This window comes from Euprymna scolopes, chromosome 26 (assembly GCF_053919585.1).
Source record: "Euprymna scolopes isolate OS-2025 chromosome 26, ASM5391958v1, whole genome shotgun sequence".
NCBI lineage: Eukaryota > Metazoa > Mollusca > Cephalopoda > Sepiida > Sepiolidae > Euprymna > Euprymna scolopes.
In genome coordinates, this window is record NC_136507.1 from 18,963,111 (window position 1) to 18,988,952 (window position 25,842).

The 25,842-nt window shown below is 36.6% G+C and overlaps 1 protein-coding gene across 3 annotated transcripts in view; it reads right to left on the minus strand.

The window, feature by feature from the left end:
• The window catches only part of LOC145247945 (putative sodium/potassium-transporting ATPase subunit beta-3), a 238,430-nt gene that overhangs the window by 149,115 nt on the left and 63,473 nt on the right, over nt 1-25,842 (minus strand). For all 3 annotated transcript variants that reach the window (XM_080109590.1, XM_080109589.1, XM_080109588.1), the window contains one exon: nt 9,576-9,689. In XM_080109590.1, coding sequence (XP_079965716.1) covers nt 9,576-9,689 — 114 coding nt within the window. The remainder of the gene's footprint in view (nt 1-9,575; nt 9,690-25,842) is intronic.

Genomic DNA, 25,842 nt, shown 5'->3' on the forward strand with positions numbered 1-25,842 from the left:
AAAGCAAAACAATTTTCCTCTACAAATCAAAACAATTTTCCTCTACAAAGCAAAACACTTTTCCTCTACAAATCAAAACAATTTTCCTCTACAAAGCAAAACAATTTTCCTCTACAAAGCAAAACAATTTTCCTCTACGAATCAAAACACTTTTCCTCTACAAATCAAAACAATTTTCCTCTACAAAGCAAAACAATTTTCCTCTACAAAGCAAAACAATTTTCCTCTACAAAGCAAAACAATTTTCCTCTACAAAGCAAAACAATTTTCCTTTACAAAGCAAAACAATTTTCCTCTACAAAGCAAAACAATTTTCCTCTACGAATCAAAACAATTTTCCTCTACAAAGCAAAACAATTTTCCTCTACAAAGCAAAACACTTTTCCTCTACAAAGCAAAACACTTTTCCTCTACAAAGCAAAACAATTTTCCTCTACAAAGCAAAACACTTTTCCTCTACAAAGCAAAACAATTTTCCTCTACAAAGCAAAACAATTTTCCTTTACAAAGCAAAACAATTTTCCTCTACAAAGCAAAACAATTTTCCTCTACAAAGCAACCAAACTAAACCAAACACGAATAAATATTTGAAAATATAAAGAGTTGAAACATAAAATCTTTTTTCCAAAATGACTGCATTAAATTTACTTCAAAAAGTGTTAATAAGCCATAAAACAAAACAACTAAACTCAACAAATATCTAAAGATATAAAGAAATTTTTTTTACTCTCCAATTGCCACTTATCAAGGCCCGGAGGCCACTCGAGGATAAGGCTTAATGGGTATACACTAGTCAATGTGATTATAGCGTAGTAAACATAAGTAGTGGGAATTTTGTAAATTGGATTACTTAGGGGGGACGCTTCATCAAGAACTTGTTTACGTTGGACTTGAGGACAATCAGATTGTAGTCAGCTGCAAAGCAGGCAAACGGAAGAGAGTTCCACGGGCGTACAGTTCTAAGAAAGAAGCTTTGTTCATGGAATCTACATTTAGGTTTAGGCAGAGATAAAGAGTGTGGGAAATTATTGAGAGTGGTTTTGGCTAGACGAGTGTTTTTCGTGAAAGTTTGGCGAGGTGGGGGACATAGATTGGAGCTCAGATGAGCACTTGCCATGAAAATAACAGTAAAAGCAGAGAGAGGTTCGCAACATCTCTTCTGTGGAAAAGAGGTTGCAGGGAAGAGAAAAAGTCATCCCCCACTAAGCTACAAAGTCTATTTTGAACTCTGTCAAGGCAGGATAGCTGCTTCTAGCAGCTATCCTGCCCAGATGTGGGAAGCATAAAAACTTTTATCAAAATGACTGGATTTGGCATTGAATAACTGGAAAAGGGTTAATATGCTGTTAAACAAAACCAAACAGCTTTTTTTTTCTTTTGCAATTCTTCTTTTTCACTGTCTCTACTACTCGTTTGTCTGTTCCTTTGAAACAATCTAAGAACATTTATTGTCCTTATATTTAATACCATAGCCATTCACTGAGACACTGTTTAGTCAATTGCACCAATCTCTCTTCACAAAGATTGCCGACCTCCCCTTTAAAACGACCACTCGAGTGAGAAGAAAAATATCTACATATATTTTGCATTTTCTAAACTTTGAGTTGATATTAATTAAGCACTACATTTAACATATAAATACATTTATACATATAAATTTATTTATTTTTAACATATATATACATTTAACATATAAATTTATTTATTTTTAACATATATATACATTTAACATATAAATTTATTTATTTTTAACATATATATACATTTAACATATAAATTTATTTTGTAAGATTTTAAAAGTTGAATCTTAATAGTATTTAAACTGGCATAAACTTTTGTTCTGTACAGCCAATTTTCATTTGTTATTGTTATACCATGTTATTGGCACTGTAATAACATATTCTGCTACAGTTTATTAAAAAAAAAAAAATGAAGTAGTCCTACCTCGGACAATGCATGATATGAAAACATTTTCAACATATGACTGAAAAAAAATCAAAATCAGCAAAGGGGAGTAACTCATATTTTTAACTGAATCTGGAAAGACTGGTTCAAGACCATAATAAGAGAAAAAGAATTTGGTTTTCAAGCATGTGGTGAAGGTCTTTAGAGTATTCAAATGAGCTGAGTAAGTCAAGCCTGTTACATTGGCTGAATGACCGAGCACGTTTGTCTGAATGCCATTTGTTTCTCAGCAAAGTAGTCGGTCATCTTTCGTTTAGAGACACGAGTCGTTGGATGTTGTCTGCGGCCACTGCTGTCTTTATTCATCTACGTTTATTTACCTTCTGTGTGATTTTCAAAAGCCAGCACGCTAGGATCAACATGCTCTGGCTTACAAAAATGCCTGAGCAGCCCTGTCTACAATCTCTGTTAGGGGACCCTCAGGCGATTAGTAATAAACCAAGCCCTTCTCCAAGAGACGTAAAAGACGGAGCAGAGCTAAGAAAAAAAACAAAACAAAAAAAAACAATGGTCCATCATCTGTCAAGCTAACAATGAGGCATTCTTATTTAGTGCCCCCCCCCAACATGAAATCGGAGTTGCTACATCTCATCAAACCATACTTTTTAATCATCCAACATTAAAGAACTCTCAGCATTAAATAATAGTTGCTGCATAACTGCAAGTTTTTTTTACGTGAATACACCTGCGACAAAATCTTAACAAGATAACAACAGCACACGTTTTACTGTTACATTTCTCTTGCAAGGGTTGTAAAACTCTACCTATTAAATAGCCTACATTTTTTTTTTTTTAGCTCTTTCACCCCCAAACAAGGTACATTGTCACTTGAAACATAGGGGGTTATTATTTGGGATCATGTCTAACAGGGGCCTGTGAGAAGTTCAGCAGCGAGATGTCTGTTCACATTATATTTAAACTTCTGCAGTTTAGTATAGTCAGGGAATTCTAAGCTCTACCAGTCCGAGGGAAGAAACTATTAGAGTAGAAGACTTTACGGCACCCAGGGACCTCAACAGTAAATTGGCGTGATTTTAGTGCTGGTCAGGTTAGTCGGGAGTATGTACGTCAAGGGGAAACAAGTACTATAAGTTCATCATAGCACATTCTGTTAATGTATTTGTAAAACAGGCACAGAGATGCAATATTGCAGTGATGGGACAGTGGTTGGAGCTTGGACGACAGTGTAAGACCTCTTAGATTTCCACTTATTCCTCTCTCAGGAGTACCAATACACGTTCGATTCAGATGCTTACTGCTGGTAAAAGGACTGATTATTATTTCTTTAACTTGCACTATGACATCACTAGCAGGAACTTGTCCCCCCCCCATCCCAATTAATTATACAACTAATGAAATAGATTCTAGTGTGAACCGTAGTGTATGGGTATTAGTGTTGGGACGAGTAATTGAAAATGGAGACTTTTGGGGATCCAAAACCAAGCTTCTATCTTTACATCATCAGCACTCTGATCCCCATCTGGCATCAATTGAAATGGATGGCACTCGTCTTGAGGAGGCTCCATGTTTTGACAAGCTTCTGAGCTTGATCTTTACTCCTGATCTGAAATGGAACACATGCATCAAATCTGTTGCCAAGGTCGCTCGAAAAATAGTAGGATCCTTCCACCACTCCAGTAAATATCTCACTGCTGATGCAATACTCTACCTATATAAAAGCCAAGTACATCCAAGGATGGAGTACTGCTGCCACAGCTGGGCAGGTGCTGCTAGAAACAGCTTATTTTGCCTTGACAGAGTTCAAAATAGACTTCATAGCTTAGTGGAGGGGATTCCCTTTTTTCTTCCCTGCAACCCCTTTCCCACAGAAGGGACGTTGCGAGCTTGTCTTTGTTTTATCGTTATTCTTATCGATAAGTGCTCATCTGAGTTCCAATCTCTGGTCCTCCCCTTCGCCAACCTTTAATGAAAACACCCGTCTAGCTGAAACCACTGTCAATAATTTTCCCCACTCTTTGACTGTGCCTAAGTCAAAACGTAGATTCCACAAACAAAGCTTCTTTCTTAGAACTGCACACCCGTGGAACTCTGTTCCGTTTGCCTGTTTCCCAGCTGACTACAACTTGGTAGGCTTCAAGTCCAACATAAACAAATTCTTGATGAACCGCCCCATTAAGTAATCCAATTTACCAAATTTCCATTACTAACGATTACTACAATATTATCCCATTGATACTCTATAACCTTTATTCTCGAGTGGCCTCAGGACCTTGATAAGTGGTGACTCCTATGTAAAAAAAAAAAAAATCAGAAAAATTAGTGACTATTTTCCGATGCCAAAACCGATTCTTTAATTGTTTAATTTTTTATTTTTTGTTCTGTTTTATTTTGTTTAAAACTTAATTTTTCATTGCTCGCACTAAAAATAAAATGATAAATATTTATTGACTTTCAGTGAAATTAAAATCTATGGGTCGTGAAAAAATTTATGCATGTATTTTTTTATGGTGATCTGAAAAGAAAAAACAAAACAATTCTACTACTACTACATATTAAGAGATTTTAAAAGAATTGGAATCAGAATCAGTAATGGTATCAGAATCAGGATTTTAGAACAGAATCCATAATTGTGCAGGAATCAGGAAAAATATTGGAATCATCCCATCGCTAACAAGTATAGCAAGTTATTTGTACTAGTACTCTGAATGCATGTATGTTCCATCCTCTATTACAAAGTAGTAGAGTAAACAAGACTCAAAAGCCACGGTAGGACAACTAATAAAGGAGAATGAAACATCCAATATCTTTTACTAATGGGGATTTGGTATTTATTTGTTTGAAATCAAAACTATACTACGACGGTCATTCCAAAAGTAATGCATCCTATTTTCAAAGTAACAAAGCCAAGTATGTGGGCTCCCCCTCGACTAGTAAAAAATTTACTTTCACCATGACTAATGTTTGTGCGAAATTTAAAAAAAATCCAAGGTGTGGTTATTAAATGAACGGATAAATGATTTGGGGGCAATTTTACCCCTATAATGCTCCCTAGGAGGGAAACTAGAGTTATCCTGGAAGATTCGTTCTGGCAAAAATTTACTTTCACCATGACTAATATTTGTGCAAAATTCAAAAAAATCCCCGGCATGGTCATTGAGAAAAGTGTGAACGAACGAATGGGAGTGAATTGTTGGGAGACCTAAAAAAAAAATATTGAAGAGCTACAAAGACGTGAGTGATGCCATTAAAACGAGCAAACTTTCATGCTACAGAATTTATCTTTCTACATAGTTATCACTATTCTCCATGCACTTTTGCTAGCGATGGGGTGGTGGCTGTGCATGGGCATCCGGAGTGCGCTTTGTCACTCGTATCTCTATCACCACTCCAAAATTGATAAACCCATCTCCTAACTGTGCTGACAATAACTGCCTCGGCTTCGTAAACGTTGAACGGGTGCCAGTGAATGTTGATCGGTTCCAATTTTTATGCATGAAGGAATTCAATGACGAATCTCTCCTTCTGACAAACCTCCATGACAGGGAATGCTTTCTTAGAGTCTCACGTCAATATCTGCGAAAGAGAGATGAAACTTTCAGGTCAGTAACGCATAAGTTTAGTCATTATAATGATGCAACTTGCCATCCCGTTTCATCCATTCGAGTGGAATAAAAAAATAGGAGGCATTAATTTTGGAACGACCCTTGAATTACTTCTGTTAATGTACTATTGTATTTCTGTTACTAATGGAGATTTGGTATCTGTCTGTGTGGAGCCGAAACAATACTATTACTTCTATTCATGCACCAGTGTATCATCCTTTAATACTCAATTCCTGTTACTATAAAAACTTTCTAGAATAATAAATCCCTCAGTGCTCAGTTCAAGGGAAGATTAGCGTAATATTAGTTATATTGTCATGATACCATTCTTCGATGCATTAATTCCTTTCATTTTTATTAGAGGAGAAAGTGTAGCAGATATTTCTTGTTAATCATGCAACATTAAAAACTTCCAGCATTAAATCAGAATTGCTGCATAACTGCAATTTCTTTTTAAAGGAACGCCTTTGACTTGACCTGCAACAAAATCTTATCGAAAACACAACACACACGTTTTACGATTAACAGGTTTATGAGGCTTCGGGTTAAGATCAAAGTGAAAGGGTGAATGTGGTATTATGGTGAAAGATACTAGCTGGGAGAAACTTTTGATTTTGTTTAGTTCTGGAGTGATAAGGATGACCAACGACACCCACAATCCCCCCCTTTTGAGTTGGCCATGTACCTAAGTTTTTTGTTCATTTTCAATGTATTTTTAACATGAATAAAGGATTTAATATCTCAAAGTGTAGTATCTGTTCCGGCAGATACTGCAGGCAAAGACCATATGTGTGGGCAACCTCACATATAAGACCTTGGTCAATGTAGGGGCAACCCTTCATACCAATTGTCACTATCCAGCTCCCCTACTCCCCGAGGAGCTGGTCCCCACTTCCCCTTCACTCCTCACTTTAAAAATCGGCCTTGTGCCTAATTTGCTCGGTGGGGGAGCAAATAAATACCGTGTAGTTCTTCAGATGCTGCACTTCAATTTCTTGTTGTCTGTCAGTGAAGGAGAAATTCTTCACGACTGAGACAATTCTTATTTTTGTTCCTTTTCTCCACATTAAAAAACGACCCTGGTGTCTAACTCTGTCCCGTGGGAAGGCATTGTAAATATTAACAAGTTTATGAGTGTTATAGCTGGATTGCATAAAGTCATACTTATTAATTGGCCAACATCAAAAAACTTGAAACTCCCTACCCCTGAATAATGAGTTGAGATTGTTGCAACAACGAGGCATTAACATTTAGTGTGCCCAAGTATAAAATTAGATTGCTGTAACAAAATTTATCAAGAATACAACAACATACGTTTTACGGTTCATAGGTTGATTGATGTTACATCTTTCTGGTCAAGATATCGTAACACAGTACTTGTTAATTAGTCAACATTCAAGAACTGTCAACTCACTCCACCACACCTTTTTTTTTTTAGTGGAAATCGTTCCAGACAAGTCACGAAATGTAACGCTGCACGGCGTTACACTTTACTTTCATAATTCATAAAAATAAAACTGGAAAGAAAGAAATAAAAATACGGGTCAGCATTTCTTCTTTTTTAACACAAACATTCATGACTGTTTTTTCCCCGTTTCGACACCACTTAAAAAGTCTCTCGCCATCGTCCATATAGCCCGGTATACACTTTTCTTCTCCGACCTCATGCTGGCATTAGCCAGCCATTTCTCGCCTGCGACTTTACACGTCCATTTTCTCTGACGCACATTTTTCTTCTCTCTTCATTTTACATGTCCTCCTCTTTCTGGTCCTGGATATGACCATAAACTATATCCAGTGGTGAGGCCCCAGCTTGCGGGCGTTGGGGAGTGTGGAGCCACCCTTTAATTGCCATTGTTCCCAGGTCCACTCTGACCCAGAGTGGTAGTACCTGTTAGGGTCCCAATGGTGTTAAATATAAACAGACTTGAAAACAACAAATATATTCTATTAAAAAATTTTTCTTCAAAATCTTTGGATTCGGCATTAAATAACCCGAAAAGGGTTGATATGCCATAAAACAAAAACAACCAACCAACCTCCTCTTTCGGCGCCGACTTTGTTTCTCCCCGACCACGTGGTGCATTTTTCTCTCCTTTTTTTATCTTTTTCTTCTCGTGCACACTTACTAATTTGCATATGTGCTTTTTTTTTTTTTTTTGGCTAATTGCTGCTAATCTCTTTACAAGCCAGCCATCCTTTGCTGCTGCTATTTCCCGCGCTCTTATGTAATATGTTACAGAAGCTACTTGATGTAAAGTTGGTTGGTTGTTTTTGTTTTACAGCATATCAACACTTTTCAGGTCATTTAATGCTGAATCCGGTGATTTTGAAGAAAAACTTTTTAATAGAATATATTTGTTTTTTTTTTTCAAGTCGGTTTCTATTTAACCTATAGTCGGGATCCTAACAGGTACTGTTAAAGATTGTCTTTTGCGTCCTGTTTATTTATTTATTTATTTACTTCTTCTTCTTCTTCTTCTTCTTCTTCTTCTTCTTCTTCTTCTTCTTCTTCTTCTTCAACGTTCCTGCTGCTATTCTCTTTTACTTTTGCTTTTAAGATTCTTTTTGCTTTATGGCACTTTTAAAGTCTGTGTGTTCTTACATATATGTTTTTACTTATATGGGTGTGTGTATGTGTGTGTGTATGTGTGTGTGTGTGTGTGTGTGTGTGTGTGCGTGCGTGCGTTCTATTCTTATAGTTTCTTGCCTCGAAGGGTCTCGACATGTATGCGCAAATATATAATGTGTACATACCTGCTTGCCTTGTCCAGTGGATGATATCTTCTTGTCGCTGGCTCCATCTCATGGGGAGTCGTACTTACTGCTGCAGATGCATCGATAACACGAGATGGATTGAAGCTTAAATTTGCTTTATTAAAAAGGCAAGCCTATGTCTTGAACCCATGGTTGTCAGAGGAGAGACCCTAATGTCACGTCTGCTTCATCTGCAGCCCAAAACCAACTCTCCCCCACGAGGTCGCCAACCGGAAACCTACGACCACAATTCCCGTTACCCCTTATTTCCGGTGCATCGTCACCTCTAATTTCCGGTGCATCTAACTAGGTTAACAAAAGGTGACTTGAGTTTGACAAGTGTCAAATCTAACCTTCTGTGACCCCACTACACTCGCTGATGGGAATCAAAAATATATCTACATAACTTACTATTTCTACAAAGTACCTAGATAGCATTTAAGCTGGGATTCCCAATACTACAGGACTACCGCTCCGGCAGCCAACGATGAATGTAAGATTTTTTTTTTTTTTTTACATGGAGGGCACCACTTATAAAGGCCCGGAAGCCACTCGGGGATAAGGGTTATTGTGTGTACAGTAATCAATGGGATAGTATCATAGTAATCGTTAGTATTGGAGATTTGATAAAGTGTCTCACTTAAGGGGGCGGTTCATCAGGAATTTGTTTATGTTGGACTTGAAGACGTCCAAGGTGTAGAAACAGGCAAACGGAAAAGAGTTCCACAGCTGTGCAGTTCTAAGAAAGAAGCTTTGCTCATGGAATCTACACTTTGATTTAGGCATAGATAAAAAGTGGGGAAAATTATTGACAGGGGTTTCAGCTAGACGGGTGTTTATCGGGAAAGATTGGCGAGGGGGGACCAGGGTTTGGAGCTCAGACAAGCACTTGCCATGGAAATAATGATAAAACAAAGACAGGCTCGCAACGTCTCTTCTGTGGGAGAGAGGTTGCAGGGAAGAGAAAAGGACATCCCTCACTAAGCCACAAAGTCTATTTTGTACTCTGTCAAGGTAGGATAGGCTGTTTTTAGCTGCTCCTGCCCAGATGTGGCAGCAGTACTCCATCCTTGGACGTATTTGGCTTTTATACAGATAGAGAATTACATCGGCAGTGAGATATCTTCTGGAACGGTAGAAGGCTCCCACCATCTTCCCAGCGACCTTGGCAACAGATGAATAGATTCTGAACAATTCTTCCCCCTTTGTCAGAAACATCACTGGCAAAAGTAAATGCAATGTCAACTTTCTACATCCATTAAGCTGAGTAATGATTTGCAATTTACTTACTCGACAAATAATTGTCCAAGTTCCTAACAAATGGTTTTGCTTTTTCCCAAAAATTCTTGTTGCTAGAACTGAAGATCAGGCCATCACTTGTAGGAATCGGATGCATTGAGACGCCTGAAAATAAAAGAAGTGGAAGTTATTCTTTTATTTTTGTAATAAGAATGTTTATTAATAAAAATAAAAACAGTGGAAGTTATTCTTTTATTTTTGTAATAAGAATGTTTATTAATAAAAATAAAAACAGTGGAAGTTATTCTTTTATTTTTGTAATAAGAATGTTTATTAATAAACAGGTTTTATTTTTGAAGACTGATAATTTGGATTATTCGGAATAATATTCTTACTCTTTATGTTGTTCACACGACGTTTCGGCCGATGTAATCCCCAACCTTCTTCAGGTGAATCTTGTCAATCAAGGGTAGATTGTTCTTATTTCATCAATCATGATCAGGAAGAAGTGTTACGTAAGTAATTTTGATTTCATTCTTAATACTAGTCTGGTTACCCAGGCGTTTGGAGGTGTCAAAAAAAAAAAAAAAAAAGGAAAAAAAAAGTGGTAGTAAATGTCTTACCCCTAACCCTAACCCATAACGCGACCGGAAGTGTAAAGCGTTCAAATTTAACACGGTCAATCAAAAAAATGACTTGCAGAAATGGCGTTGCTTTTAAACATCCCACGAGGGTCGTTTTTAATGTGGGGAGGGGGGTCCCCCCCTCAAAAAAAGGGGGCACTCTGGCATTATCCAAATAAATAGTAATTGTCTCAGTATGAAGGGTTTCCCCTACATTGACCAAGGACCAATTACAGAACAGATACTACCCAGATGAAGGCTGGGAGTTTGCAGTTGCATCTGATTAGTTTCACTTTATTTATATGAAAAAGACAAACAGACACTCAAAACGAGGGAATTTTTTAAAACTTAATCAAAAAAAAAAAAAGAGAGACGATATCCGTTTGCGAATGTGAGATATTATGATCTAGGAAATATAAGAAAACTTCTCCCGGAATCTAACGCAAGAATCCTGATGCAAAAAGCCTTTCATTTTGCCTTTTATATACTAGATTAGCGGGGGCGCCCGGCGTTGCCCGGGTGTTTGAAAAAAAATTGGGGGGAGGAAGGTAGGCTCGAACTCAAATCCTTGAGGCGAAAGCAAAAAAAAAAAGCATGATGACTTACCTCGACGCTACGGAGGTAGGGGGATGAGATTGGATGAAATTTAATGATTAAAAAGTGAATTGCCATGTGTGTAAATTTAATGAAGTCAAAATGAAATTCTGCAATTAACTTTGGCTGCGAGGCAGTTTTTTTTTTTGTTTCATCAAGTTGTTGGGGGCGGGAAAAACCAGCTGCCCATAAAAAATGGGGGTTCAAATGAAAAGCAATCGTCTGATATGACGGTTTTCACTGCATTGATCAAAGCTGATTTGCTCTCTGGACGTCCCCGATGGGAAGGCCGAGGAATTGCCTTCACGTCATCAGTTTCACTTTGTTCGGTTTTTTAGTATAAATAAACACATGACACAATGGAATCGCACAAATTTTATAAAAATCGATCAGAATAAATCTAGACATGGCATCCATTTGCAAATCGTAGATATTATGATCTAGGGCATATATAAATAGTTGTAAGAAATAGTACCCCCCCTCTCTCTCCAGAGAACCACAGCGAAAAAGCCTTTCTTGGACATACAAAAAATGTGTGCGCTGCATTTGCCTTATATATATATATATATATATATATATATATATATATATATATATATATATAAGGCAAATGCAGCGCATATATATATATATATATATATATATATATATATATATATATAGATAGATAGATAGATAGATAGATAATCTGTACTAAGAATTGATTCTTCACTTTTCGGAATATAAATTTAGCATGAAAGTGTTCGTTGAGATACATTGTTCGTAATAGATTAAATGTGATAAATAATGACCTCGCTGTTTTGAAAGAATAAAATGTAGCTGCCGCATTGCATGTAACGGAAAGCATTCTGTAGTGTTTGGTAAATGCGAAATATAGAATGAAGGTCTATGTCTGAGTATCCAATCAGATTATCGTTAGAATAAGAAGTGAATATGAAGGGAACGTGCATTATTTTTGTAGGAGATGAGTGATAGATGAAAGATAAATTCATGTAATCACAAAATGAAATATTTACGGTGTTTCCCGACAAGCATAGACTATGAAATATGATGTTTGGGAAAGTAAAAGTAGAAAATAATAAGTGAGTAATGTGTAGGGCTATGACAACAGAAATTTTCTTTTCATTGTTTTGACTCTCTAGTACATATCAGACACAGTCAGACACAGTTAATCAACTGAGAACCACATCACTCAATATAAAAGCATATAAGATATCAACAGATACACACTCGAATCAAAACAATGAAAAGAATATACTGTTGTCCTAATACTACTTGTAAGTATGCCATATTTGAGAGAGTGAGTCGGCGTGGAAAAATTGTAGCAATTTATGAATTGCAATTAAATTGAATAATAAGTACCGGAAAACATGCATCATATACAGGCAGGGAGCATGCGCATTTTGGGTTAACGTGTGACTCCAGTGTTTCTTTTCCTATAATGTCTTTTTATAAACGAGAATAATGGTGTCTATTTTATTATACATAAAGAATAGAGAACAGACAACTGATTTCCTACTGAACACTCCACCACCATGGATTATATAAAGGTTTCAGTTCGATATTTAGTATACAGAATGCAATGATAAAATTGTCGCTCTGGAAAATATGACGTGATTCTATTTCTGTTTGATGGAAACCGATTTTCTTTTTTGTTGCAAACCATTTACTAGTTAGCCAGTTGTGTACAAATCCCACGAGAGACAGCAGCCTTCTATCATGTCTAAAAGTGACACAATGTTCAAACGAACAAGTGAGATTGGAGATGCGCCGCTGTACAACTCATGCTCCTTACCGATTCAAGTTATGACAACAGGGCCACTGCCAGCACACTCAAAATGCGAATCTGGGCAGTTCAACGCTTGAGCAAACAGCTCAACAAAGTTTCTGGCCACGGTTATGGTCTTTGGTGTGATTTCAAGTGATGGCCATATCATGCCACCTGACATCTTCGAAGTTGGCTTGAAAGTCAACACCAGAGTACACCTGGATGTGCTGAAGAGTGTGGTGATCCCCTGGCGTAATCAGGTGGCTGCTGGCAGACCCTGGGTGTGGCAGCAGGACTAGAATTTACTTTTAAAATTACTTAGCTCAGTTCAAGCAACACATATTAAACATTTTAACATAGTTAAAAAAAAATCAATAAATTTAACATAAAATTATATGTCCCGATGTTAGAAATTTAAACTGACATCAAAATTCTGAGTAGCCAATTCTCATTTGTTAGCGTTGTACCACGTTATTGACAATATGATAACGTACCTAACTACAATTTATTAAAAAAAAAGTACTTAGTTTAGCACTTTTATAATTCTATTATGTACTAGTGCACTTCTATTATTAAAGAAGAGGTAACAGTCAGTTGGTAGGGGAAGACCAAAGAAAAACATAGGAAATTATAAGGATGGATTTGAAAGAAAAGGAATCCTGCTGCTGCTGCTGCTGATGATGATGATGATGCTAATATAAAACATTTTTATATAATCACCTAAAAATAAAAAAAATCAGGAAAGGAGGATAACTCATTTTAAATTGGAGACTATAACTTATCTCTATAAAGTTATCTAATCGAGTTTTTAAAAGTTAAACCCAATTAGCATTTAAGTTGACAAATCAACTTCTAACTAGTCAATTGTCATTTGTTATTGTCGTACCATGTTATTGCGAAAATAAAAACACACTTTGTTACAATTTATTACAACAAATTCTTAGTCTGTCCCAGAACAATGGATAATATGAAACATTTTTTTAAATAAAATGCACATGTGAAGAACTTGCACAAATGTTAGAAAACGACCTTCAGTCTGTCGTGAAATGAGGCTGTAAATGTATGGCAACATTTAATGCTACTAAGATTAAGCTTATTTCCTTTAACGACTATACAACCCTTTGCAACCACCGATTGCAGTAACAAATAACACCCTACCTGAGAGTTAATTGTTCAAACTCCTCGGCTTTACATTCACAGGCGACTTGAATTGGAAAAAATACATTGAGAACATTGCCAAGGCTGCTGCAAAGAAAGTGGACTCTCTTTCTACTATGCTAGAAAAAATTACTTATACCGAAGAGTATTCTAAATCTGCACCAGGTACAAGTATTGGTAGGCGTGAACGCCTCCTCATTGGCTATAGCTATTAACTGGAGATGCAACATTATGACATGATGAGAATAGAAAGGCTCAGCATGGAGACGTGTTGCGACATATGGGCTGGTGCATCAAGCTCTAGTCTTTTACTCTTATACAAGGTCCAAAAAAAGCGTCTCTAATGGGTTCTGCACTATCTGCCAAGCTCCACCCTCTGTGCAATCACCATAATGTTGCATCTCTGTGCCTGTTTTACAGGTAATTTAATGTGGCTTGTTGAATTAACTATAAATTACAACTAAGTAGTAGAAGGCTCTCTCTGTTAGATCAAAAGTTAATTAGTTATTATCGATTTACCTATCTGTCTATCTATTTATCTATCTATCCAGTTATATTGTTAAATTAGTTTATATTGGGAGTTATTTATTGTTTATAGAATAAAGTGTAGCAATGGGTTTTAGTAGAGGATGTGTACATAAATAAGCTAGGTTAAATAAACAAAATGACCTTGGCCAGGCATACGTGGAAAGGTCGCACGTCGAGATATGTGTGCTTTTTGAATGATGATGTAACGGAGCTGAGATCAGGAGGTCGGGAAATTTAGAGTCAAAGAGTCTGAGTTTGCTCACAGAAGTGAACAGACGTACTTCAAGCCAGGAAGCGAGGCTGTGAAGAATAAGCATATAGGCGCGAAATGCAGACTCTTGTGAAGACCATTTGAGACAGCTGAAATAAATTTATATCTTAAAAATATAAACTGTTGTTCTGTGGTTTCACAAAAGAAGGAAGAACAGATGTCTCAATTGGTTATGATGTTGGTCATTTCATCTTTCATCATGGAGCCTAGCAGTGAAGATAGAAGAACTCTTGAAGAAAGAAAGGTATGAAGCATATATTATTCTTCTTATAAAAAAAAGATACCTTTACGTAAATATGAACTGTAATATATACCCGTGTGATAACTCTTTGATACAACATGACTCAGTTTATACGTTGATATCATATCCTCTTGCTAAACAAACAATACATACAATTTATACGTTTATAACAGGTATTATAAGAACAATATCTCGCACCCACTATGTAATATGACTGTTTTGGTGCCAATCCACCTCCGAATATGACTGTAATATATATCATCCTTCTCACCTCGCTATATAACACCTCTATTCTCACCTCTCTATATAACACCTCTATTCTCACCTCTCTATATAACATCTCTATTCTCACCTCTCTATATAACACCTCTATTCTCACCTCTCTATATAACATCTCTATTCTCACCTCTCTATATAACACCTCTATTCTCACCTCTCTATATAACACCTCTATTCTCACCTCTCTATATAACATCTCTATTCTCACCTCTATAACACCTCTATTCTCACCTCTGTATATAACACCTCTATTCTCACCTCTCTATATAACACCTCTATTCTCACCTCTCTATATAACACCTCTATTCTCACCTCTCTATATAACACCTCTATTCTCACCTCTCTATATAACATCTCTATTCTCACCTCTCTATATAACACCTCTATTCTCACCTCTCTATATAACACCTCTATTCTCACCTCTCTATATAACATCTCTATTCTTACCTCTATAACACCTCTATTCTCACCTCTGTATATAACACCTCTATTCTCACCTCTCTATATAACACCTCTATTCTCACCTCTCTATATAACACCTCTATTCTCACCTCTCTATATAACACCTCTATTCTCACCTCTGTATATAACACCTCTATTCTCACCTCTGTATATAACACCTCTATTCTCACCTCTCTATATAACACCTCTATTCTCACCTCTCTATATAACACCTCTATTCTCACCTCTCTATATAACATCTCTATTCTCACCTCTCTATATAACACCTCTATTCTCACCTCTCTATATAACACCTCTATTCTCACCTCTCTATATAACATCTCTATTCTCACCTCTATAACACCTCTATTCTCACCTCTGTATATAACACCTCTATTCTCACCTCTCTATATAACACCTCTATTCTCACCTCTCTATATAACACCTCTATTCTCACCTCTCTATATAACACCTCTATTCTCACCTCTCTATATAACACCTCTATTCTCACCTCTCTATATAACACCTCTATTCTCACCTCTCTATATAACACCTCTATTCTCACCTCTCTATATAACATCTCTATTCTCACCTCTCTATATAACACCTCTATTCTCACCTCTCTATATAACACCTCTATTCTCACCTCTCTATATAACATCTCTATTCTCACCTCTCTATATAACATCTCTATTCTCACCTCTCTATATAACACTCTATTCTCACCTCTCTATATAACACTCTATTCTCACCTCTCTATATAACACCTCTATTCACACCTCTCTATATAACACTCTATTCACACCTCTCTATATAACACTCTATTCTCACCTCTCTATATAACACTCTATTCTCACCTCTCTATATAACATATCTATTCCCACCTCTCTATATAACATCTCTATTCTCACCTCTCTATATAACACCTCTGTTCTCACCTCTCTATATAACACTCTATTCTCACCTCTCTATATAACATCTCTATTCCCCCCTCTCTATATAACACCTCTATTCTCACCTCTCTATATAACACCTCTATTCTCACCTCTCTATATAACATCTCTATTCTCACCTCTCTATATAACACCTCTATTCTCACCTCTCTATATAACACTCTATTCTCACCTCTCTATATAACACCTCTATTCTCACCTCTCTATATAACACCTCTATTCTCACCTCTCTATATAACATCTCTATTCTCACCTCTCTATATAACACCTCTATTCTCACCTCTCTATATAACACTCTATTCTCACCTCTCTATATAACACCTCTATTCTCACCTCTCTATATAACACCTCTATTCTCACCTCTCTATATTACACCTCTATTCTCACCTCTCTATATAACACTCTATTCTCACCTCTCTATATAACATCTCTATTCTCACCTCTCTATATAACACCTCTATTCTCACCTCTCTATATAACATCTCTATTCTCACCTCTCTATATAACACCTCTATTCTCACCTCTCTATATAACACCTCTATTCTCACCTCTCTATATAAAATCTCTATTCTAACCTCTCTATATAACATCTCTATTCTCACCTCTCTATATAACATATCTGTTCTCACCTCTCTATATAACATCTCTATTCTCACCTCTCTATATAACACTCTATTCTCACCTCTCTATATAACACCTCTATTCTCACTTCTCTATATAACACCTCTATTCTCACCTCTCTATATAACACTCTATTCTCACCTCTCTATATAACATCTCTATTCTCACCTCTCTATATAACACCTCTATTCTCACCTCTCTATATAACACCTCTATTCTCACGTCTCTATATATCTCTATTCTCACCTCTCTATATAAAACCTCTATTCTCACCTCTCTATATAACACCTCTATTCTCACCTCTCTATATAACACCTCTATTCTCACCTCTCTATATAACACCTCTATTCTCACCTCTCTATATAACACCTCTATTCTCACCTCTCTATATAACACTCTATTCTCACCTCTCTATATAACACCTCTATTCTCACCTCTCTATATAACACTCTATTCTCACCTCTCTATATAACATCTCTATTCTCACCTCTCTATATAACACCTCTATTCTCACCTCTCTATATAACACCTCTATTCTCACCTTTCTATATAACACCTCTATTCTCACCTCTCTATATAACATCTCTATCCTGTACCTCTCTATATAACACCTCTATTCTCACCTTTCTATATAACACCTCTATTCTCACCTCTCTATATAACATCTCTATCCTATACCTCTCTATATAACACCTCTATTCTCACCTCTCTATATAACACCGCTATTCTCACTTCTCTATATAATACCTCTATTCTCACCTCTCTATATAACACCTCTATTCTCACCTCTCTATCCTGTACCTCTACAAAGCCACCATTCGTCCATGCATTGAGTATCGTTACCACATCTGGGTTGGTTCATCTACCACTAGTTTCTCTTGGATAAAATTTAAAAAAAAAAGTCTTCAATCTAATAGGTCCCACTTTGTCAACTAAGCTCCAACCCCTGTCCCATCGCTGCAATGTTACATCTCTGTGCCTGTTTTACAAGTATTTTAATGGAATATGCTCTGATGAACACATTGCAGTTGTGCCTTCTCGACGTGCATGCCCCTGACCAGAGTTTGGAATTGCTTCCCTATTACCTGCTTCCATGACTGAATCAACCCGCAGAAGTTTGAATGTAATATGAACTGACATTTTGATGCTGTGAAACCTGACATAGTTATATGGAATGTCAGAGAGAGTTTCAACCTTGATTGAAGTGAGTGTTCCTAATGATGGCGGTCTTAACAGAGCTGAAAGAGAGAAACAGACCAAATACCAAGGTCTCATGTATGATATGAAAAGAAACTGGAACCTAAAGGGGATATCGATCATACCAGTTATCATAGGTGCCACAGGACTTATGAAGAAGAACCTGAAGTCCTACCTAACTAATGTTCCTGGTGAACCAAGTGCAAAGGGATTCAGACAATTGCACTTAAGGGAACAGCGAGGATACTAAAAAGAGCTCTCGGTTGGTTTCAATAAAAAAGCGGGGCAATGTTGGCAGCTGGTTTGGCTGCCCCATACCCGGCATTACAATCTTCAAAGGAAGAAAAATAAAAAAAAAATTAAAAAAAAAAAAAAATTAAAAAAAAAAAAAATGCTCAACTCCCTACAGTCCCTTGTTATACACAATCCCAAATAGTAACTCTTTATATCCAGGTGGCAATATAACTTGTTTGGAGCGAAAAAAATATAATAAAAAAATAAAATGCCATCACTATATTCCGGGCAAAGCATGATGTGCCTAATATATTAATATATAAACAGAACAGTATTTAATGTTGTTTCTATGCATATACATTTATATGTTTTAGATCGATAAAGACGTCATGTCTTTTTTTTTTTGTTTTTTTTTTTCACATTCTTTTCCTCCTTCGCGGTACGGGTTCGAACCTGCCTTCCAGTTTTTTTTTTTTTTCACTCAACACACACTTCCAAACACCCGAGCAACGCCGGGCACCCAGGCTTGCATAACATAATATACAACTGGATAACAGAGATATTGAAGTTATTGACAAGTTTTGTTACTATGGTAATACCATTGGAGCACAAGGTGGAGCAGGTGCTAATGTGATTGAAATAATTTAGAGCGAATGGAGTAAGTTCAGGAAACTTCTATTACTAACCAGCAGAGTGTTACTACTGTTGACTAAGGGAAGAGCCTATCAGGCATGTACGTTCGGTGTGATGGTATACAGAAGTGACCTCTGAGCAGTAAGAGATGGAGAGAAATAATATGAAAATGATACGATGGATGTATATTGTGAGTCATAACGACAGGCTTAGATCTGATGACCTCAGAGGAAGTTAAAATCTGGAAAGTATAAGATGTGTGCAGAACAGGAGATTTTGGTGATATGGCCACTTTGAAAGAATAGATGAAAGTGCTGGGATTAGTAGATGTAGAACAGTTGAGGTAACAGGGTCTGTTCACAGGAGAAGGCTAAGGAAACATAGGAAGAAATTCCAAGAATGGATTTGAAAGAAAGAGGGATGATGATGATAATGATGATGATGATGAATGGATGCGAATTCTAAGGTAAGAAGATGTAGAGCAGTTGAAGTAGTAAGGTCATTTCAGAAGAAGCCAAGGTAAACACAAGAGGAAGTGATAAGGTTGGAATTGAGAGAAAGAGGGATAAATAAAGACATGTCCAGAGATAGCTTAGTTTGAAAGCCAGTTTTCTAAAAGCCGTCCAGTGCCTATCAATGCAAAGAAGAAGAAAAAAAAAAAACAGACGTTAAACAAAATACGATGATGTAGCAAATCAACTGACCAAATAGAAAAATCTCCCCCACCCCCGCCTTCCCTAAAAGAAAGAAAAATGAGTTTGAGTGACAATGAGAAATTCTTGAACATAAAGGAATATAGGTCATGCCTGTTTTGTCTATGGCACAAACACTAAAACAATGGGGCAAGGATTTACAAAAAAAAAAAGAAAGATTTCTTTTGACCCACCCCTACTTCTATTCTCCCAATTTTAATTGTTGAATCAAAAAAGACAAACTAAATCGGCACATTAATTTTAACAAACGAGTTTGACTTATTTTTTGAGCTACGCAAGTTTGCTAGGAATTGAAGGTCAATGGCACCCGTTTAAAATAGTCAAAAAGAAACGAAAATGTGCCAATTTTATAATAATAGTAAAAGAAGCAGCTTATTTCTGCCATTTTTCAATCGAATTGATTGATTGCTTGCACTAATTGGGAACCCACCATAGTGCACCGGGAGGAAGCTTCATATGCCTTCCCGCAATGATAACCCACAATACATTGTAGTCTACATTGCACTGTAGAGAACCTACTGTTTATTTTATAAAATTACTAGCATGGGTGCCCGGCGTTGTCCGGGTGTTTGGAGGTGTATGCTGAGCAAAAAAAAAAAAAAAAAAGCAGTCAATTTTTTAAACTTTGACCCCTATTATGATCCCTTAACATTTATTGTTTTGGGCTCTAATAAAGTTATTAAGTTAGATCCATATCCAAGGAGCCTATATCTAAAATTTCAAGTGTTTAGACCAAAAATTGTCGGAGGAGTTTGGTAGAGTTCTCAAAGGTCAAATCATTGAACTTTGACCCCTTAACAGCCAAATTTCTGACCGAAAACCGATCACATAGATTTTCCCAAATCTCAGTACCCTGTATATTAAATTTCGAGTCTGTAGACTAAAAATTGACAGATTTATTGCGTAGGGAAATGTACACAAACAGCCAGACAGACAGACAAACATGCTCACTTTTATAGATATATAGATTTTCATATGATGGTTTGTATTAAAGTTTAAAATGCCAAAATCAAGTAACATGATTCAATTGTGTTCTAAACAGAAACATTAATTTCGAACGCGCCCCTGCCATATTAAAGAACCGACTGTTGATTTTATATGCTGGGTCTTGCTGCTTGTGCGGCAATAAAGCTTCTCAAATGCACTTGTGATGTTAGACTGTATATGGCGTTAACTTTAGTCAACATCGTCTGTTCCTTCTTTCATCATTATTAATAAGGAAACACAGTAATTGGGGAAGGTGTCATATGCTCTTTATACCTAGGTATTTCAAAGTCTAATGCTTCTCATCAGAAGAGGGGCTAGGGGCAAGGTTGCAAACATTTCAATGGGACATCTAGTTGGAGGGGGGTAATTGGAGGGATATTAATGTATCTGGTACATAGGAAGTGATGGACGGAGATCTTCAGGTGTTTATATATATATAAATATATATACATACACACACACACACATATATATATATATATATATATATATATATATATATATATATTTATACAAACATTGATGGCTACATATGTGCATACATGTTTCTATAATCACCTGCATTGGGGGATTACGTCTTCAGGCCAAGAATTATCATCGAGAGTTCTCGATGATAATTCTTATTGTATAAATAAATTTAATATACCTGCTCTGTTCACTCATTGAGCAGTGTTTGGTAGACACATGTTGTTTCATTGGATGTACTTCTAGGAAACTAAACTCTACTGGCTAAATATATATATATATATATATATATATATATCATAATATTATAGGTATTTCAAAGCCTAATGCTTCTCATCAGAAGTGGATGCAACTATTTCCATGCGACTTCTAACTAGGGAGATGTGAATGTATCTGGTTTATAGGGGAGTGATGGAAGGGGTGAATATGGTATCTGGGGGTGTTTAACTAATGTAAGTGAATTTTAGTGAGTTGGGGACTTGCGAGGGACTAGAATCTATAATGGATAGAGAGAGATAGTATGGGGGCGGATGGTGATGCTGTAGAGAAAAGACATAAAAAGAGACACTTGGATAACGAGGTAAATGGTTCGAAATATCTATAACACCTCTCCCAATTACTGTTTTTCCTTATTACATCGACAAATAAATCTATGTATACCAACATATGACTTCACTTGTCTATAATTTGTTATTATATTTCTCCAGCATACCTGTTGAGCTTTAACACATCGGCATAGTCTAAGCTTTCTAAACTTCTTAATCCTCTTCTAAGATTATATATATACTAGCAAGCCACCCAGAGTTGCCTAGTTGTAAAATATGCATAAATATTATATTTTAATTCATACAGAAACTGAGACATGTGCATACAAATATTAAGTTTTTTTGTTGAGTATATAGGTTGAGAAGTGTTCTCACACACGGACACATTCTCACTTTTATTGATATAATAGAATAGATTGGCAAGCCGCCCAACGTTGCCCATGCTGTAAAATACGCATAAATATTATATTTTAATTCATACAGAAACTGAAACATGTGCATACAAATATTAAGTTTGTTTTTTTTCTAAACAGTGCACTTCTTGTAATAAAAACAAATACTCGAATTAAGATAAAAACCAAAACCCAAAGATAAGGAGTCAAGTACGATAACCATTAGGCCAGCTTGATATGATCTTTAAAAAAGTTTTTTCAAACCTACTTATATTTACCATAAGGAATCTGTCATGTGAATCATTCACGCATGCGCATTCATGAAACAGTTGACAAACAAATAAAAATCCAATGACCCCCCACATATCAATTTTTCAATTTTGACTCCTTAGCAGCCCTTTTTTTCCAGATAAAAACCGATTCAAAGGTTTTCTGAATACCAATATATCAAATTTCAAGTCTGTAAATCTAAAATTCGTTGAATATATAGGCTGAGAAGTGTCCTCACACACATACACATTCTCATTTATTATATACATATATATTTAAATGAAAATAAAACAAGAAAAAAATTGTGTTAATAATAATACGAACTTATGTAATTGTAGAATAAAAAATAATTGCCCACTAATGAATAAATGCTTAACAGCGAATATCATACAGAAAGCAACAGTAAACAATAACATTAACAATGAAGAAAAAAATATACACGAGGGCGATACCAAATAATTTCAAGTGTAGGTTTAAATCACCATATGACAATATTCAGGAGGAAAAAATACAAAAAATAGCATTACATTGGGAACAAGAATAACATAAAAATATTAGTGATAATGTAGGATTACACGTTTTCTCTTCATATTCACCTTCATTTTCTTGTTCTGTACTTGTCGTTTTGGCAATTGTCAAGGGTGTGTGTACTGGCTTAACAGTTGTATACAAAAATAAAAGCAGCACAAGTTCACACAGTAAACATGTATTGCGTGGTTAAACACACTAAAAAAATGCACTCATTTCTTGTTTAAATGACTAAAGACACCTATTCACATATACGCATGCACGCACATACAGAATAATGCAGACATTCAGCTGCGCACACAAACATGTACTTTTTACCTCTCTTTTCCCTTACCAACGTCATCATTGCTACTTGTTCTCGCCAGCATGACAAAGCACATCTATTCACACACACACACACACACACACACACACCCAGTCACACACACGCACATATACACACACACACACCCATTCACACACACACACCCATTCACACACACCCATTCACACACACACACACAGACACACACACCCATTCACACACACACACACGTGCACACACACACACGCGCGCACACACACATACACACAGACACACACACCCATTCACACACACACGCGCGTGCGCACACACACACACACACACACAGACACACACACCCATTCACACACACACACACACACATTCACACCCCCCACACACACACAGAATAATGCCGACATTCAGCCAAGCACAGAAACATGTACTTTCTACCTCTTTTCCCTTACCAACGTTGTTGTTGCTACTTTTCCTCGCCAGCATGACAAAACACACACAAACACACACACACACAGAATAATGCAGATATTCAACCGCACACAAAGACATTTACTTTCCTCTTCCTTTCTCATATCACACCGAAAAGATAAGCAGAGAATGTCCTTTGTTTTCTCACTAAGAAAACAAAGCACATTCTCTGCTTTTTTTCTGTCAAATCAACGAACAGTCTAAATAACTTTCACATTTACAAGAACTGTCCACCAAGACACACTTTTTTGACACTGAAAAAGGATTCGTTTTTACTTGTTATTTTTGTGTAAACAAAGTTTATTTCACACGTTTGATTCTTTTTTAATTTATTTGTGGGGGAAAAAGGATCTAATCAAGCCCGAGTAGCACTACTGTATATATTGTATATTTCACTTGTTGGTAACAGGTGTATGTGTGCGTATCGTTGGGGCACCACCGCTAGCATCAACATCTGAGTTAAATTCCAGTCTTTTAAATTCATGTCATAACTGAGACCAGTTGCCTTTCTATTCAACTAGCATTTCAGCCCGGCGTTGCCCGAGTATTTGGAGGTGTATGCTGAGCAAAAAAAAAAAAAAAAAAAAGCGGTCAATCTTTTTAACTTTGACCTCTATTATGACCCCTTAACATTTATTGTTTTGGACTCAAATCAAGTTATTAAGTTAGAGTCTTTTCCAAGGAACCTATATCTAAAATTTCAAGTGTTTACATGCAAAATTGGCGGAGGATTTTGGTAGAGTTCTCAATGGTCAAATCGTTGAACTTTGACCCCTTAACAGGCAAATTTCTGGCCGAAAATCGATTACAAAGATTTTCCCAGATCTCAATACCCTGTATATCAAATTTCGAGTCTGTAGACTAAAAATTGACAGATTTATTGCGTAGAGAAATGTACACAGGCAGACACACACACTTTCACTTTTATAGATATATCAATACTATATTATTATATTGTACCCAATATATAGTCAATACTTTATTATTTATTTATTTTTTTATTACATTTTCACCCCAAACAAGGCATATTGCCACTTTGTTGTAGGGGCTACTATCAGGGACATGGGCATAAGGGGTACTGTGTAAGGAGTTGAGCAGCAAGATGTCAGTTCACGTCGCACTTGAACTTCTGCATGTCAGTACAGTTGGGGAAGCAGAGACCCGGCAGGGAATTCCAAAGTCTAGCTGTCCTGGGGAAGAAACTACTGGAGTAGAAGGCTCTCTTACATCTAGGGATCTCTACTGTGAAGGGGTGGGATTTAGCTGCTTGTCGGATTTGTCGAGGGTATTTATGTCGAGGAGGCACAAGTGCTTGCAGTTCGTCAGAGCATTCACCGTTAATGTACTTGTAGGAAAGGCAGAGGGATGCAACATTTCGTCGATGGGACAGGGGCTGAAGTTTAGATGACAGTTCAGGACCTATCAAATTGGCAACTCTCTTTTGAACCTTGTCTAGGAACGAGAGACTAGTGGCAGATGCATCAGCTCAAATATGACAACAATACTCCATACATGGGCGAATGGTGGCCTTATAGAGTTATAGGATAGTTTCAGACGTTAGTATCTTTCTAGCACGGTAGAGAGAACCTACATTCTTCGTAGTGGTCCTGGCGATACTCTTGATGTAATTATTCCAACTCATGTTTCCTGAGAGCGTTAGGCCAAGGAGTTTAAAGGATGTACTTTCAGATAAAGAGTCATTGGCCATTGCTATTGGTGGTAGAGAAGGTTTCTTGTAATTATTGAAGGAAACGAGTTTAGTCTTGGCAGCATTGAATGTGACCATCCATTTATGTCCCCATTCCACTACAGATCGGAGGTCATCCTCTAGTGCTTCTGCCATTTCTTTAGATATGTTCATTTGTTTTCCTGTTGTGTCTGTTATAGAGTGTGGTGTCGTCAACATATATACCCATCTCACAGACAATTTTGTCAGGGAGGTCATTTATGAATATTAGGAATAACAGAGGTCCCAGGATAGACCCCTGAGGCACTCCCGCATTTATATTGTATTGTTTAGATGTACGACCGTCGAGGACAACCTGAATTTTTCACTTATCTAAGAAGGATTTAATTATGTCATGTATTTTTCCAGTGATATCATATGA